General features: G+C 34.9%; 2 protein-coding genes across 5 annotated transcripts; one reads left to right on the forward strand and one right to left on the reverse strand.

The window, feature by feature from the left end:
- Nucleotides 1–509: 509 nt before the first annotated feature.
- LOC128230425 (beta-1,3-galactosyl-O-glycosyl-glycoprotein beta-1,6-N-acetylglucosaminyltransferase-like) lies at nucleotides 510–8,508 on the reverse strand. Of its 4 annotated transcripts, none has more exons than XM_052942681.1 (3): nucleotides 8,362–8,508; nucleotides 2,484–3,602; nucleotides 510–1,511 (listed from the first exon to the last, which is right to left on the reverse strand). In XM_052942681.1, the coding sequence occupies exons 2-3, from the start codon at nucleotides 3,562–3,564 to the stop codon at nucleotides 1,225–1,227; spliced, it is 1,368 nt and encodes a 455-aa protein (XP_052798641.1). In that variant the 5' UTR covers nucleotides 3,565–3,602; nucleotides 8,362–8,508; the 3' UTR covers nucleotides 510–1,224. The 4 variants fall into 4 exon arrangements, with proteins under 4 accessions (XP_052798641.1, XP_052798644.1, XP_052798643.1 ...); XM_052942684.1 differs by lacking the exon at nucleotides 8,362–8,508 and adding an exon at nucleotides 7,751–7,915; XM_052942683.1 differs by lacking the exon at nucleotides 8,362–8,508 and adding an exon at nucleotides 7,705–7,915.
- Nucleotides 8,509–14,661: 6,153 nt separating this feature from the next.
- On the forward strand, nucleotides 14,662–17,316 carry LOC128229872 (uncharacterized). The gene is made up of 2 exons (XM_052941753.1): nucleotides 14,662–14,802; nucleotides 16,604–17,316. Exons 1-2 carry the CDS (start codon nucleotides 14,757–14,759, stop codon nucleotides 17,188–17,190), a joined length of 633 nt encoding a protein of 210 aa, XP_052797713.1. The 5' UTR covers nucleotides 14,662–14,756; the 3' UTR covers nucleotides 17,191–17,316.
- Nucleotides 17,317–17,569: the final 253 nt, after the last annotated feature.

Raw genomic sequence — 17,569 nt, forward strand, 5'->3', positions numbered from 1 at the left:
AACCATTTTGTTACTTTGATATGTTCTTAAACAATCTGACTAATAGGGATGAGTGCTTTTCAGCATTCAAATTGACAAGACTAAACAATGCTGCAAATTTGGCACACTTTAAAGGTCAAAAACAAGAGGTATTCTATAATTGTAGCACGGGAAATTGTTAAAATTGGCTTCATCCTTATTCATATTTATTCATTAAAATCATGAGGACAACACTTTATATAATCCCTACGTCATGTAAGGAATCGGCGATCGCTCAGTCGTAGAGCGGTTGATCCGGACGTGTAAACCTTTGTGCAATCCCCGACCGGGTTTAATGAAGTACGTTTAACATCAGTATCAGTAGCTCCTCTGACTGATGCTCGGCATTAGATGTCCGTTTTTGGAATTTTTAAATTCTTGGTAATGGTTAAAGCTCTTGTTATATGTCTTCCGTGCATAGTCTTTTTATACAAGGAGGCTATAAGAAAACTAGCATATTTTGTTCGGGAGAATTACTGGCATCCAAACCCTAAGTTTTACCTATATATATTTCGTGTCAATATGGGAGAACAAATGCTGATGAAAGATACCAGAACGCTCAATTTCAAACAAAAATATTTATTATTCCAGCATATTCATAGGGGAAGACATTTAAACTAAATATGTGTCGGGGTAGCACGTGAGGCGCATGTCAAAAATGCGTCTTTCGCAAAATCCTGCTTTTAAAGTCCTGTCCGATTTAAATCTTAAAGGCAAAGCCATGATCTGTTTATTGTGATATCAAAATTAATGTAGACACAGTTTTAGATTAAGTTATTTAATATTTTATGGAAAAAAAACTGCATTTCTACATATTCATTCCATATTTATTGGCCCCTGGTATTTCTTGAATGTTGTTGACAACAATAACGGGATACATTGAAATGATTTTGAAGGGATACTGCTGAATACCTTAAACGATAAATAGTGTTCTTGGTGGCTTACATCTTGTTCTTAAATGTTGAAAATAAAGGTAAGAATTGTTTAACCTTGCGATGATGACTATGTGGCGAACGTTTTAATCGTTTACTAAAAATAAATATAAGAACCATTCGTGGCAAACCAGTTCTAATTATCGACGGAGCGTTTCCCTTGTTCTGTAAATCATTAATTATTGGTTCAAACGGTGTGAAATGTAAGAAAAACACGTTCAGAATATACTCAGGATAGTGTATTTAATTGGTACCGGAGAAAGGACACAAATTATTATCTGGAAAGTAATGCTAACTTTCTATATCGTTTTGGGTTACTGATTAGTTTCTCATTCAACACATTGTTCAATGTGAATTCCTCCATACACCTGTAAGCAATGGGGTCATACTCAATATCAAATTTATTGGCAATAATCTCATATCTGTCCTTGATATTTGGAAGGTCAAGTACGCTGAATATGCATATATTATGAACGTAGTGGCCTCCCTTGCATCGTTCCCGATGGATCGAGGTGTTCCATCCAATGTAGCGTGCAAAGAACGGCTTGGTATCCGGATGTCCTTAAAAAGTAATGAATATATTACATTATATTATACCTCACATCAAATTGTCCCTTCTTTGTATATATAAACTCGATCGGTCCGTATATCACTGTATTTTGATGAAAATCTTGTTTAATGACGTCAGCGGTCCATATGATATTTTTCGCCGGTCAGGACCTCGCCAAAAATGTAATATGGACCGCTGACGTCATACAATTGGTAAGTGCGGCTTGCGATTTTCACAACGGCGAAAACTTGTCGCAAGTAAAAATTATTAGCTTTGTTCAATAAAACACATTTAAATTGCTTTAAAATATTGAATTGTAAGCCGGTAACAAGGCCTGCCGAGTAACCGGCCACGCAGCGTGCCCGAGGGTCGGAATATTCGATCCGGACCGGAAACACATGATTGATATTTTTTCCTGTATATCTAAATGTGGAAAAACTGAAGTAGAAATGCACTTTTGTACATTTCACCAAAAAGCACGTGCGATGTTGTTTACTGACGACATTGAGCGCAGTAATTTTAAATCACTATTGACGTCAAAAAGTTCCTCTCAAAATCGCGTTTTTACTATTATTTATTGTCAATTTTAATCAAAACATTTACTTATATATTTGATTGCGCTTTATTGAAATGTTTGCGCATTATTTACATTTCATAAAACCATACAAAAAAAGAAATCAGAAGTGGCGCGTTGTTGCGCGTGTCTCATCTTACATGAGGGTGTAAGACAGGTTTTTTCAGCACTGGTTACATGAGCGGAAAAACACGTCCGGTATGCAAGATATTCTAATCTAGTATTTTAGGTTTCGGCTGGGAGGGGGTTGGGGTACACCCAAACGGTAACGCCCTGTCCCTCCTTCTAACGTGAAACTCTGATTTCACCTCTCTAGTACACCTGCGTTTCACGCCTTTATTTGATGCCTTGATAGCTATTCACATTTGAGAATGTTACTTTGTGCAATAAAAATAAAGATAACAATTACCAGTGTATCCGCCTGGCGTTTTCAAATGTGGATTGCTGTAGATGTTATTCAATGTTGCCCAAAAATGCTCATCCGGGGTAAGAGTATCCATTGACCAGCCAAGAAGGTCCCTTGCCATTTGGTTCGACAAAAACCATTCAACAAAAGCCCTGCTAAATATATTGTATGCATTTCCCTTGGTGATTTTGAGGTTATGTGGTGGAGGTTCTTTCTGTTTGTCCGTGTGGATCATGTACCCCGATTTGCCATAAAGGTCAATAAATGTGTAATACTTCCTTTTGAATCTACCCTCGTCCATTGTCGAGAAAACCTCGTGTATATCGTTTGATCCATTGAACTGCTTTAATATTTGGACGATTTGAAGGTTGGTCATGATTGGATATTCACTAGATGCAAGGTTTAGTAAATAATTCCACTGAAATCGATTGTTAACATGATCTTTCATGCAATTTATATCAGCGGACAACCTTGTTGCACTGGCGTATATCACAATTTCCAATTCAGATGCTATGAACACATTGGGGAAACAATAAGCAATTTGTGTGACTATATTTAATACATCCTCAGATGTTTTCCCGTCGACATGAATACAATACTGATTTTGAGGCCTGTATATTGCACGCAATAATCGTTCCAATTGTTCTACATTTTGATGGAACAGTATGTTAAAAGCAATCGGAAATGATTTCTCTTCTTGTGTTGGTGGGTAAACAAAATATCCTCTTGACTCTTTGAAAATATCACAGTTCATTGTCAGATCTATATAGTTTTCATCCCGGCGTCGAGGAAAGGTGAAATTCCTTAGCTGTAAAAATGCACTCGCTTTCGACATTTCCACAGGATCATTTGCAAACAATTTCTCACACTCAAAATATTGAATTACATTCAATTCATTCGATGATCGGTCTTCCTTCGGAATGGTCCCAGCAATATCGCCCTCTTTTATACGCATCGGTTCGTTGTAAAAGACGTCTTTGTGGATAACCTTACTACTGGTCATCATCCAGAAGTATGGAACGGTAACGAAGAAGACAAGAAAAACTAGGAGAAACCAGACCCTGAGACGTCGAACTCGGATCATTACACCTTTGGAAGATGGGCAGGGGCCTGGCTAACAACCTTGAAATAAAATAAATAAACATTTTCTGTTAGTAAACATGTTTACAATGAACATACAGGGCAAATCAAATAGCTTAAGATGCATAGTTTTAAATGGCAACCAGATATTATTTACAGTTGTAGCCTGAAAGATGAAAAGAAGCGCTATCATAAGGTTAAAGAGGTGATTGCAATTTTCTTAATTAAAACGTTTCTCATTTCGGTAAATCAATGCAGGTTGTGATAAAAACAATCCATGATTGCATGTTAATAATAACTTTTTCAGTAAATCCATCCATGTTACACACACGACTTACGAGAAGTATTTGTACAGCACCCTTTCGAATTAATTGCAATTATGTTTTATTTGCAAGACCAGTGTATGTGAATAAAGCATCTGTGTTTGTGTAGATAACAGAAGTGTGTGGTTAATACTTAAGTGGCGGTCACTGACCAGCTGATGTTGGCGTTCATGAATATAAACTTTATATATAAAATGCCGAACCTTCTTCCCTTCAATAAGTTAATAGTGAATAACAAAACTGTATTCTTCAAAATACAAATTGACACAATGCAATAATATATTGGTGAAGTAGTAGTGGTATAAAGAAGAAGTGCTATGTTGTATTTCTTGCCTATGACAACGATTGAATATATTGCCGATAGCAATAAAAGTCGTACTGTAAAATGATCTTATTTTTATTATTTGCTTTATGTGTGTGTATAATTTATCTTAAGCCCGTATTTAAGATGATTATAATTAAAACAATGAAAAACATTAGAACAATATATGATATAAATATCACTCAAATTGTGATGTATAATTAAATGCAGAAGCCAGGTAATAAGTGAACATTTCCAGATCATAAAATAGTAACTGTGCATACTAGAAATTGTGTCTAAATAATAAAAAAAATGCTTACAATACATGTTTCTTTTTTACCCGTTAGTATATGAAGCATTTCCTTCAACAACATAGAAATATAAATATATGGAACTCGATGTTTTGCTTGGAATTTAGAAAATCCACATAATCTACATAATTGGCGGATGTACATTGATTGTTCTGTGTGGCAGACAATTCTTTTGACCTTATATAACGATCCTATCATGCAAATAGGCAAAACAAAATGTACATATACATTAATTAAGATACGGCTTTCATTCTCAAGAGATACTAACAACACTGACAGTAGCCCAAATATAAACTGTACTTTAACACTTAATTAAACTTCAAGCCATGTGTTTTCGCCTCAGCCTGGCTGCATCTACTCATTATTTTGTCTGAGACAAATACAGCAGGGATGTCATAGATAAACTTGATTAATATGCATTTTCCTGCAAGATATTTTGGATGTGAAACGCATTTCGCACAGTGCATATCACAATAATAATGTATAACTATTTTGAAGTTTTCTAACACAAAGAGCATTTTCCGGTCAAAACCAGTACTTTGTATCATACCAATGGAAACTTGTTTCCTCGCTTGTAACGTGATATGACACGTAGATATATGTGTTACATTAAGCTTGAGCAAAACATATGCTGTACATTTAGCTTGTCTAAAATATATATGTTCTGTATAGCTTATCAAATACATATGTGTAATAAGTTATGTTTAGCTTTTCCAATACATATGTGTAATATGTTATATATAGCTTATCCAATACATGTATGTAATAAGTTATATATAGCTTATCCAATACATGTGTGTAATATGTTATATATAGCTTATCCAATACATGTGTGTAATAAGTTATAAATAGCTTATCCAATACATATGTGTAATATGTTATATATAGCTTATCCAATACATGTGTGTAATAAGTTATATAAAGCTTATCCAATACATGTGTGTAATAAGTTATATATAGCTTATACAATACATGTGTGTAAATATGTGTAATGAGTTATATATAGCTTATCCAATGCATATGTGTAATAAGTTATATATAGCTTATCCAATACATATGTCGTATAAGTTATATATAGCTTATCCAATATTTATGTGTAATAAGTTATATATAGCTTATCCAATACATATGTCGTATAAGTTATATATAGCTTATCCAATACATATGTCGTATAAGTTATATATAGCTTATCCAATATTTATGTGTAATAAGTTATATATAGCTTATCCAAAACATATGTGTAATGAGTAATAAATAGCCTATCCAATACATATGTGTTACGTGTTATATCTAGCTTAGTCAATACATATAAGTTGTAACTGAAGCTAAGCCAATACAAAATAGTTACTAGTATGTCTAGCTAAGCCGGTAGTAATAGTATTTGCAAGTATATAACATGTAGGTTTATTTGCATTTGTTTAGTATATGTATAATTGCTTATTGTACAACTGTTCTTAATTACATATTGTTAATATTTGTTAATGTTCTCTTAGACTATTATACAATTTAACTCTGGTCTTTCAACTACAAGACCGTTCTTCCAAAAAAAAACTGACCTAACGGCAAACTATATCAGAAGTATAATCAAATCAATTTTAAAGAAAAAAAATATAAATTATTAAACGTATACAGTAAAACTGCGATCGCTCGAGGTCGCCAGGGACCGAGCCAAAACCTCGAGGGAACCGATGTTTCGAACGACCCGATTTTCAATTTTCCAGTTTGATATGAAATATCTTTCAGTGTAGTTTGAAGTCGTCAAACAGACTGTTTACTAAGACCCCGATTATGTGTTGCGTTGCGGAAATCGCTTATATGTCCAAAAGTTGACGTAAACTAAATGTAAAACGCAAAAGAAAAAACAATAAATGCATAAATAGACATGTTTATTTTAACAAAAAAGCACCTTTTCGTAACAAGCAACATTTGAATGACAGTACATATTGTGGTATTAGTCAGATTTAAGTTTCGCAATATCAAGGATTGTTGATTGGCGCATCTTGTCGGTTTCGCGAAACTGTCCAATCGTAATGTGATGTGACAGCGTACAGAGCGTCTGAAGATCACGGTCAGCATCGGCAGTGGATTCAAAGAACCTTCTGACCACATCTTTATATATTGTACACTTATAAAGGTTTTAAAGGCGACCACATCTTAAGCGTTAACTTCTCGTCGTTAACTTCTCGTCATTAACTTCACATAATTATCATCTCAAATGCCCATATCAACTAATATCGGTCATGCGTTAACAGTGAAAAACGGGTTTTCACACCTTATCAAATTGCCTTTCAACTGTTATTGCAATTTTTACAACTTGCGAAAATTTTAACACCTAGCAATTGTTTGTTTATTTTGGAACACGCGTTCGGGAAAAAGTGTGAAATTATGTCCTCGAGGGAGCAATAAGGTTTTGTGCACGATTTGTGTACTTGGGACCGAGGATATTGCTCGACATAATTAGGTTTCGAGGCAGCGTGGATATATTTTATATGAAAATAGAAGGAAAAAAGTTCGGGACCAAGCTCCGACCTCGAGGGAACGCCGGTTCTCGAACGACCGCTTGTTTGAGGGAACGCAGTTTCACTGTATTATATTTTTTCGTCAACAAGCACAAAAACTATAGATCTCTGATTAGTGTTCGTTCATAGCTTTCTTCTCAAAAGGATTCGTAATATTTAGAACCCACGTACTTTGAGCAATATATACTATGACTAAGAAACGAATGTGCTAATAATTGACTTCCTACGAATCAGTCAGCCCTGACAAAGGGCGATCCCGCATTAGACATCACATAATAAAAACTACGGTTATCAGCAGTACATAGTACGATAAAGATTGCGACTTATACTATAAATCACTAGGTTGGTAATGTGTACGAAGTATCAGAGTTATATTTCTTAAACTGTGTGATTAATTTCATGCAAACATCTGCAATACAGCCCCGATTCAAACAAAAGAGTGTTCAAGAGCATGTAACTCTAAGACGAGTAGGCCGTCGACCACACACAATAAGTCAGGCATTTCTTCCCATCATGATGGTAATGTGATCCAAATATCCGATCGTTATGTCTTAACTCTTGGAGAAGTTCGCTCCACGACCGTTTTGCAGTTGATAGCCGGACAGACAACCCGACCAACCGTATGGTAACTCCAATATACACCATTCAAAACTTGTTTACGGTGGCCAAAGATTAAAAATAACAACATACTAGATATATGTTAGCATCACTAGGCAAATGTTATTATGCTTATAACCATCGAAATTGTTTCGCTCTGGTAGGGTAAACTCCATTAGAACCGAGTTATTATCAACAAAACAATATTTCCTGAAACTAATTATGTGTAATCCTCTCGTGGAATATCTTCGTCCTTGTAAAATGTGCACACTTTGTTTAATTGTCCCATCCTTGTGAGATGTTTCTCAGAAGACATTTAATCAATATTTAGTCTGCAACAACATAAAGATTCACAGAATTCTTTGTGGTAACAGACATTGCCAGAATTGAGAACCAGTTTTCCCAATTGCATATGTTTAGTTATGTAATCTTTTTACTGCATGCTGGAAGTGTTTATCTTTTTGACATGGTCTTCAAATACATTAGACATAATTATGTACTTTTTCCAAACACGTTATAAACAGTTTTATTTAGGAACATGCACTTTTGCCATAGTATTAGTATACTTTTTACATAGAAATATGTAACGCTATATAATATTAATAAATTTTAATATAAGTGTGTACGTTTGCCATACTCATTCATATAGGTTTTTTTGTACAAATTTGTAACTGTGCCATATTATTCATATATATTTTGTTATCTTCATTCTTTCTTGACAACCATGAACAGCTAGAAAAAAATACCAACCTTTTAAAACCTTAATAAACCCAATCGAAAGCATCTGTAGTCCCTTAAACCTTTACGGCATTCCAACAACAACTGAAACAAATTTTGCTGCGAGAACAATCCGTTATCTTATCCTGAATGAACGTGCATTTCGCACACACAGATGTCTTTTACGCGATCTAGAGTTTCGTTTCATGTATGATTGTAAATCCGATAAGACACACTGAACTTTAATGAAACAGGTGAAGGTCTGCAGTATGTGACTCGCTGCTGGGGGAGAAATCTGAAGGCTAAGATGACCCAGTTACTAAAGAGTTAATTACGTTACATAATGGGCAAGAACATGTGGAAAGCTCATTACAAATCATTTTGTCTTAATGAAATGTAAAATGGTATGTTACGAGTGCTTCGTATTTTCATGAAAACGTGCATTCCATCTTTATCATTTAAACCGACATCAGACTTTAGGCGAAATGAAGGTTATAGTTTTTTTTTTAAAATCAGGCCGGTCCGATTCAGCGATAAGCCACGGATATTTTCATTTCCATTGAAGCCGAATGATGTTAAATTGCGAAACTCAATTCATTCATTTATCACGGCATTTTTACAAAAACTAACTTGAACTGTTTACATCTTTCATTGAATAGTGCATATTAAAAGTTTCATATAAAAGAAAAGATGAACAGAAAGGCGACGCACGAACAAAAATTGTACGGTCGCTACTTATGGGTAACTTAGTGAAAAAAAAATTGTATTTGTAATTTTCGTAATTCTGGAGTATACCAGCCATTTCACCAACTAATTACAGTCTTTGACTATTTTTTTCTCGTACCGTGTTAGTACAAATTTTGCAGCATTAGAACAGACCTATATGTGAAGGCGTCGTATATTCTTCCAATATCTTTATATTTGATTACAACAGTTTTGGTGTAACAAGGAGTTGAGAACCTTTACGAAGGTAGATATTTTACGTGTTGTTTTTATATTTCATCTGCATTTAAACGAAAGAATATTTCGACAGAGAAAAATATATCCAACAAAAATGTATTATGGGTTCTTAGGGAACTCCTTTCAAATAGTGACGACAATGAACACATACAGAAACATATTGTCTTAAATTCAATAGCTGAACACGCAAAAATATTAATTGATTGGTGAATGCTAAAAGATTTACTGTGATCTACTATAGTCTCAAAAGGTAGATATACCGTATTTTATGCACATTTCTTTCAAATTAAACCTGTTATCCTTTATAAGAACCATGGTTTTCGACATTTATTCATCCTTTTTGGAATATGAAAACAAAAGATTTAATTGTGATAAACCGTACGTGGGAATAAGAGTGCTTCTTTAATATTGTACCTTAAAAATGCATACAACTTCGTTTTGATTTTTTGTCTACTTATTTAAGGACTAAAATTCGACATGTTGCATTTTATTGGGGTATGGTATGCAATGGGGCTGTTCAAAATGGGTGGAGTCCATCTACATTAAAATTAATCAAATTATCGTTGCTTATCTTTTTTTAACTGCTTTACTGCAGATTACAGTTTTGCATGTTGCCAATATTGGCAAAAAATTTACTACGATTTCATTGAAAAAAATAGTTCCGTAGTAAATATGCCCCGCCCCTTGGTATTATTGCGCCCAATGACAGGACAGAAGTATCGAACAAACGCACGCGATATCGATGGGAAATGCCATTGCACTTTATACAGAAATAAAGTGCAATTGATAAACAACAACCATCGTTTAGGAATGAAGTGTGAATGTAAATATTGGTCGTTGAAAACCACTCGATTGTTTCTAAACTTACTGATTTTGGAATCGAGTAAATAATACTTACTGGTATGAGCGAACTCAGCACAGCAACCAACTGGCAGATACGCATTTGAACGGAAATTTATAAATCCAAGTGTAACATGATTTAATTTTCAATATCATTACTTAGTTTAAAGGTTTCCATAGAAAATGGCATTTCTGTCACATTTTAAAGTAATACAGTCGAATCCCGTTGGCTCGATATCGCTTGGCTCGATTACCATGTTGGCTCGAACTTGAGATTAACGACCGGAACTTATTTCCTAATTGTAAACATTCCAGCTTGGCTCGATAATCGCGAGGCTCGAGTACTTTGGTCGGTCCCTGTAACAAGCATTTATATCACAGTTCACATGGACTTAATTTGTTGTATGTCTGACCCTGGAAAACGTGAACAAATCCCTTTAAATATATAAACAAGTTATGAACAGCCAATACAACACAACAATACTATTTACATTCACGTAACTAATCAATTTTAGACTTCGAGTTCAAATCATATAATACATACTACACTTGTATTCCAATCATAACGAAAACATATTGATAATAATAATCCAACATTTATTTCATCCTTAATGTTTACGTAATACTGCTGGTTTAAACGAGATTAAGTTTAATACATATCTAAGTCAATACTGAATTTGCACAAGTCGATACAATGCTATAAGCTAACTCAGGTTGTGTAAAGTACACATGTAATGTACTTCATTTTACGTTATACTGGTAAGTTGTAAAATTTACATTAAGGTCATAGGTCAGGGGTAATCATACTGCTATGAAACACAATACAATATATAATAAACATGTTACGGAATGACAGTCTAGCATTGTTTCAAAATGGTGGTGATTATTTTTTATACACATGATGCTGTAACATTTAGAATAGAAATATGAAAAATATTTATTAATAATAAAATATTCTGTAAATTCATCATATAAGCTGTTGAAAATTAAATATAGGCAAAAATGGTTTTACTTTCCCCATTCGGCTTTGGTCGTAGATGTAATTTCTTGATATCGAAATTGAGGTTGAAAGATCAAAAATTTAAATGTTTTGCATACAGTTTTGAGGAAAACAAATATGTATATCAGTTACGGTAAAAATGAGAATTTTTGTAAGGCAGTATTTTGTTTGGTTAAAGGTGGAGAAATTCCGTTTGCACCAGAATGGAATTTAAGTAGTTCGACCATATGAGTATATTGTGTGTCAAACTTATGCAGTTTACCAAATCCACCAGTGGATCCAGGGGTCGGGGTGCTCCCGGCGCCCCCGTCCCCCACCTAAATCTTACAAGTTTACCTTTGATTTCAAAATAGGTGGAAAAGGTAATGAATAACGACCAAAATGCACCATTTTGGACTAGAAATTGTTATTTTTTTCTTGGAGAAATACCTTAAGCCCCCTGTTAAGTCAAAAGGAAACGCCCTTAAGTAACGCCCACCTTTGCAACGTCAAACCTCGGAGCTGCCCCTGCAATCAACAAAGTATGCGGCGTATTGATAAAAAAAATCAAAATGAAAAAAATGACTACTGCTTCAAATAGAAACTTCACAAAAACACAAAACTACATGGCTTTGCTTTTGGAAAAGTATCAACTATGTTACCACTTGAACTATTCATAGTCTTGTAAAACTTCTGCGTTTCAATGCAGACGCTCGTTTAAGCATTTATCTCGTAAACTTTGTTCATCATCTTAACAAAAAAGAATACATGCATTTAATATGCTTGTTCAGCTCTCACACAAATACATACAAAAATGACAATTAAAACCAATTCAAAACTTAACTTTAAAGTCGTACTGCTTGAAAGACGGATTCAAAACTTATTGGCTTTGTAATGAAACTCATTTTTTTAATGAAGCGCCGATCACAAAGAATAAGAATATGAAAAAGACGTGACCGTTGCATGTGCAAACTACACGTAAGGTGATGATTTCATTACACCCTGAACATCGTAACCTGACCGTTTCATGAGCAACTAAACGTAAGGTTATGATTTCATTACATATTGAACATCGTAACGTGACCGTTTCATGGGAAAATTAAACGTAAGGTTATGATTTCATTACATATTGAACATCGTAACGTGACCGTTTCATGGGAAAACTAAACGTAAGGTGGTGATTTCATTACATATTGAACATCGTATCGTGACCGTTTCATGTGTAAACTAAACGTAAGGTGGTGATTTCAATACATATTGAACATCGTATAGTGACCGTTTCATGGGAAAATTAAACGTAAGGTGGTGATATCATTACATATTGAACATCGTATCGTGACCGTTTCATGTGTAAACTAAACGTAAGGTTATGATTTCATTACATATTGAACATCGTATCGTGACTGTTGCAGGGACAAACTAAACGTAAGGTTATGATTTCATTACACCCTGAACATCGTAAGGTGACCGTTTCATGGGCAAACTAAACGTAAGGTGGTGATTTCATTACATATTGAACATCGTAACGTGACCGTTTCATGGGCAAACTAAACGTAAGGTTATGATTTCATTACATATTGAACATCGTAACGTGGCCGTTTCATGGGCAAACTAAACGTAAGGTTGTGATTTCATTACATATTGAACATCGTAACGTGACCGTTTCATGGGCAAACTAAACGTAAGGTGGTGATTTCATTACATATTGAACATCGTAACGTGGCCGTTTTATGGGCAAACTAAACGTAAGGTTATGATTTCATTACATATTGAACATCGTAACGTGGCCGTTTCATGGGAAAACTAAACGTAAGGTGGTGATTTCATTACATATTGAACATCGTATCGTGACCGTTTCATGGGCAAACTAAACGTAAGGTGGTGATATCATTACATATTGAACATCGCATCGCGACCGTAGCATGTGTAAAGTAAACGTAAGGTGATGATTTCATTACATATTGAACATCGCATCGCGACCGTAGCATGTGTAAAGTAAACGTAAGGTGATGATTTCATTACATATTGCACATCGTAGGTCGTTTTATGTTCATAAAAGGATAGGAACACGAACGAGCTGCTGTGTTAACCTTATTTCTTGCTGAATTTCGTATTATGTTACAAATCTACGGAACCCTACAGAACGACTTTCGTGGCTGGATAGTATGACATTAAAACAATAACTGAAATCGAAAACAGTCGTTTTATTGCCTTTTAAGTTCATCAAATGTCCGTTTTTGCAGTTGTATTAATATTGCATTGCCATTGCTGAAGGTTGATATCAACTCACTGTGATGTTCCTGACATGATGCACTTAAAAATATCAGTAAATTAAAAAAAAATGAAAGTATTTACTGAAACATTGATTTTTACAATAAGTAATCAAAATGGTTGAAACTGTCACTTATTTTATCAATTTACGATAATGCTAATCTTATTATTTTAAACAGAACAAAATCAGGCGCAGTACCCGGATATAACGTTAAAGGGGTCTTTGGGGACTAATGGACAGTTTTGGTATTCCTTCAACAAATGGTATGCTGTATTCAGGTGCGTGTTTGCATGTACGTTTTCTACAAAACTTACGTTGATAATTTAATGGGGGAGGGGTGGCCCTGCCAAATTGATTCGCTGTCGCCATGGATTTACGTCTGAAAAGAAATATTGTTTATGATGGCAGTATTTTCCGATACGTGTAAAGGGAGATCACTGCGTATTGGAACTATATCGCTTTCCCACATTATTGAAAGAGTTATCATGCTTTTGGACTTGACGTGTCTGTTCAATTAACATTGATCAATTTTTACATTTTCTTCAAACAATTCAACATACTAAAAAGAATATAAACAGAGACTCTTTTTAAGGAAATACAACGATTTAAAAATAAAATAAAGTTTAAGAAATGACTCATTTAATAGCTGCTTTTTAAGTTGTGTTATAAATATCACAGTACCACAATTAATACAATTGTTTGAATTTATCGAATAGGTTGAATAATTATCGAAAGCAATGGTTCTTATGAAGGATACCGTGTTTACTTTGAAAGAAATGTGCAGAAAACGCAGTAATTTTTCTTATGAGACGATAATTGATCACTGTAAATCTGTTAGAACCCACGAGTCATATATTTTTGCGTTTTCGGCTATTAAATACACGGATACAATCTTGTTCTTAGTAATTAATACTTTCAATAAATGCATCATTTAATAAGCAATTCAAGGTTTGTCAATTAAAATTTATGTTTGTTATACATGTCAATGTATTGATTTTAAATACCTGTACCACTTTAAGGATTCCTATATGTAACAACAGCCGGATTAAGTTTGCAAATCCTTTATTTTTGATTTCTCCCGCGATGTTTTATGTTTTATTTTTGTACCATTGAAGCCCCTCATTTTTAATACATTTTGATAAATGTCTGGACTACTGAAATTGCATTCAGAAATATGATATTTAATGTATTATTTTCCTGTGGTTTTGTGTGTTTCTTGTGTGTTTGCATGCTGGTTATTTATTCCCTGTAGTTTCCATTGCATCATTTAAACCTGATACAACTTGATCGATAGTCACGTACTTATGATGTGCAGGCTGTTTCCTCCTTTGATTTTATAGATTTACATAACATTTATGATAACGTTATAAAATCGAAATGATTGGGATGTATAGAAGTCGGATCGCTTACGATCAGAATTCCGGCAAGTTCTTTTTCTTTTCTTTTTGTTTTGAACTTTCTATCGACCTTGTCATAATGTCATGTGTATTGCTATACACATTTTTGCAGCAATGACCTGTGTCTATTAAAACCAAACACTTTACTACGAGAGCGTCTGTTGTTCGATGAAAAGAAGTCGTGGATGTGTGTGAAGTTGGCTCAGCCATCGGCGATCGACAATCGACATTCGAAATTATTTAGTAATGTCAATGTCGAGCTGGAATGTCGAGCTGGACGGAATTCTAGCTCGACATTCGATATTATAAAGGAACTCTTCAATGTCGAGCTGCAATGTCGAGCTGGACGGAATTCTAGCTCGACATTCGATATTGTGTAGGGAATTTTCAATGTCGAGCTGGACGGAATTCTAGCTCGACATTCGATATTGTATAGCAAATCTTCAATGTCGAGCTGCAATGTGGAGCTGGACGGAATACTAGCTCGACATTCGATTTTGTATAGGGAATTTTCAATGTCGAGCTGGACGGAATTCTAGCTCAACATTCGATATTTTATAGCAAATCTTCAATGTCGAGCTGCAATGTCGTGCTGGACGGAATTCTAGCTCGACATTCGATATTATAAAGGGAATTTGCATTAAGTTCGACATTGTAGCTCGACTTTGAAGAGTTTCTTTATAATATCGAATGTCGAACTGGGATTCCGACCAGCTCGCCATTCCAACTCGACATTGAAAATTCACTTTATATTATCTAATGTCGAGCTTGGATGCCGTCCAGCTCGACATTGAAAATTTGCTATATAATATCGAGCTAGAATTCCGTCCAGCTCGACATTCCAGCTCGACATTGAATATTTGCTAAATAATATCGAATGAAGAGCTAGAATTCCGTCCAGCTTGACATTGCAGCTCGACATTGAAGATTTCTTTTACAATATCAAATGTCGAGCTAGAATTCCGTCCAGCTTGACATTGCAGCTCGACATTGAAGATTTCCTTATAATATCAAATGTCGAGCTAGAATTCCGTCCAGCTCGACATTGCAGCTCGACACTGATAATTTCCTATATAATATCGAATGTCGAGCTAGAATTCCATCCAACTCGACATTGAAAATTTCCTATAAAATATCGAATGTCGAGCTAGAATTCCGTCCAGCTCGACATTGCAGCTCGACATTGAATATTTGTTATATAATATCGAATGTCGAGCTAGAATTCCGTCCAGCTCGACATTTCAGCTCGTCATTGTAGCTGTACGATATAATTTCGAATGTCGATTGTCGATTGCCGATGGCTGAGTCAACTTCACACACATAAGTCGTGACAGGTTGATATCATAGGTATCCACTGTGGTGTGTAATAACTAGATCAACGTGATCTTTGGCCATAACTCATAAACCGTTTAGGATATTCAAATGCAACTTAGTATTCATCTTGAAAAAACCCCAAATCGCATGTGTGTTTAGTAAGGCCTAAATATATGACCCTAATAGTTGTTGAGTAATTCATCTTTTTCTCTGAATATTAAACCAGGCGAGTATAGACATCTGATGCTGTTGTTCTACCTAGAATGATGCGTTTTGAGTGTTGTGAAATTTTAGTGCTTCCAGTTACATTGAAAGTGGAAATTATTACTACGTGAATATTCATTTAAAAAACACACGCTTGCTTATGTACCAAAATATACCGTACATATGTTGCTGGAGGAAGTCGACCGTGTTGCAATTATAATTTCTGTCAATCAAACCGTCTCTGCTATTGTTATACTTTGAATGAATTTATGCTTCCATTGAATACATTACTTTGACCTTTGTTTCCAGATGGTTCTGTAAATATCATGTTCACACGATCAAAGGGGAAAAAGTTGAAACGATGGGTATCGTTTCAAAACAAGACGAATTTCACGAAGTCTTGTATCTACACGTGCGGTCTAATTGTAACCGGATTACTATGCATACTGCTTGGAAATGGCTTCATTAGAACACTGGTCAACAGTTTCGAAATTATGGACATAAACGAATCTGGTTCAGAACATCGCAGAGAAATGTCTCAATGGCCAAATATGCCAAACCTTGGACTGAAGGACGACGATGTACTGAAAGCTGCAGCAGATAACACGCAGAAGGAGACAGTTTCAATAATATATACTGAGAAACCGAATGCATTTAGAGAGGAACGGCAAGAAAACACAAATGGACATTCTGAGAATGACATACCGAAGGGCTTTAAGGAACAACAAAAAGAACAAAGAAATGAATATGATAACAAAGGTGAACCGCAGTTTTTCCTTGAGGAGCTGAAAGAGGCTACAACGGATTACCTTGACCCTATGGGAACCTGTGCTCCTACAACATTTCGGCCTCAGGTATGGTGGCACAAGCTCTTTGCTATCAAGAAGAGAAACTAACAATTAGTTTTCAAAGAGGATGAACAATTTGTTAACATACCAAGCGGAATAATATTATAGATTGATATTTCCTGTTGATTTCATGCACAATAAAAAGTTCATACACTTTATGACGTGTTCGTTATGAGCAAGTTTGCTAGCTTCGGGACAGCTGTGGTTAACAGACACAGCGGAATGGTTCGTGTACATATATATCAACTAATAAACAAATCCTTGTTACACGTATTTATATAAACACACAGGCGTTAATGTAAATAAACCTTTTAGCTTAGCATAACTATGGTTAATCTCCTCTTAATGGACACAAGGTTCAACGAGAGACACACAATGGGCCGATTGTTCAGAACTTTGTTAAAGTTAAGAACGTGATTAAAATCAT

The sequence above is a fragment of the Mya arenaria genome, chromosome 4, assembly GCF_026914265.1.
Source record: "Mya arenaria isolate MELC-2E11 chromosome 4, ASM2691426v1".
NCBI lineage: Eukaryota > Metazoa > Mollusca > Bivalvia > Myida > Myidae > Mya > Mya arenaria.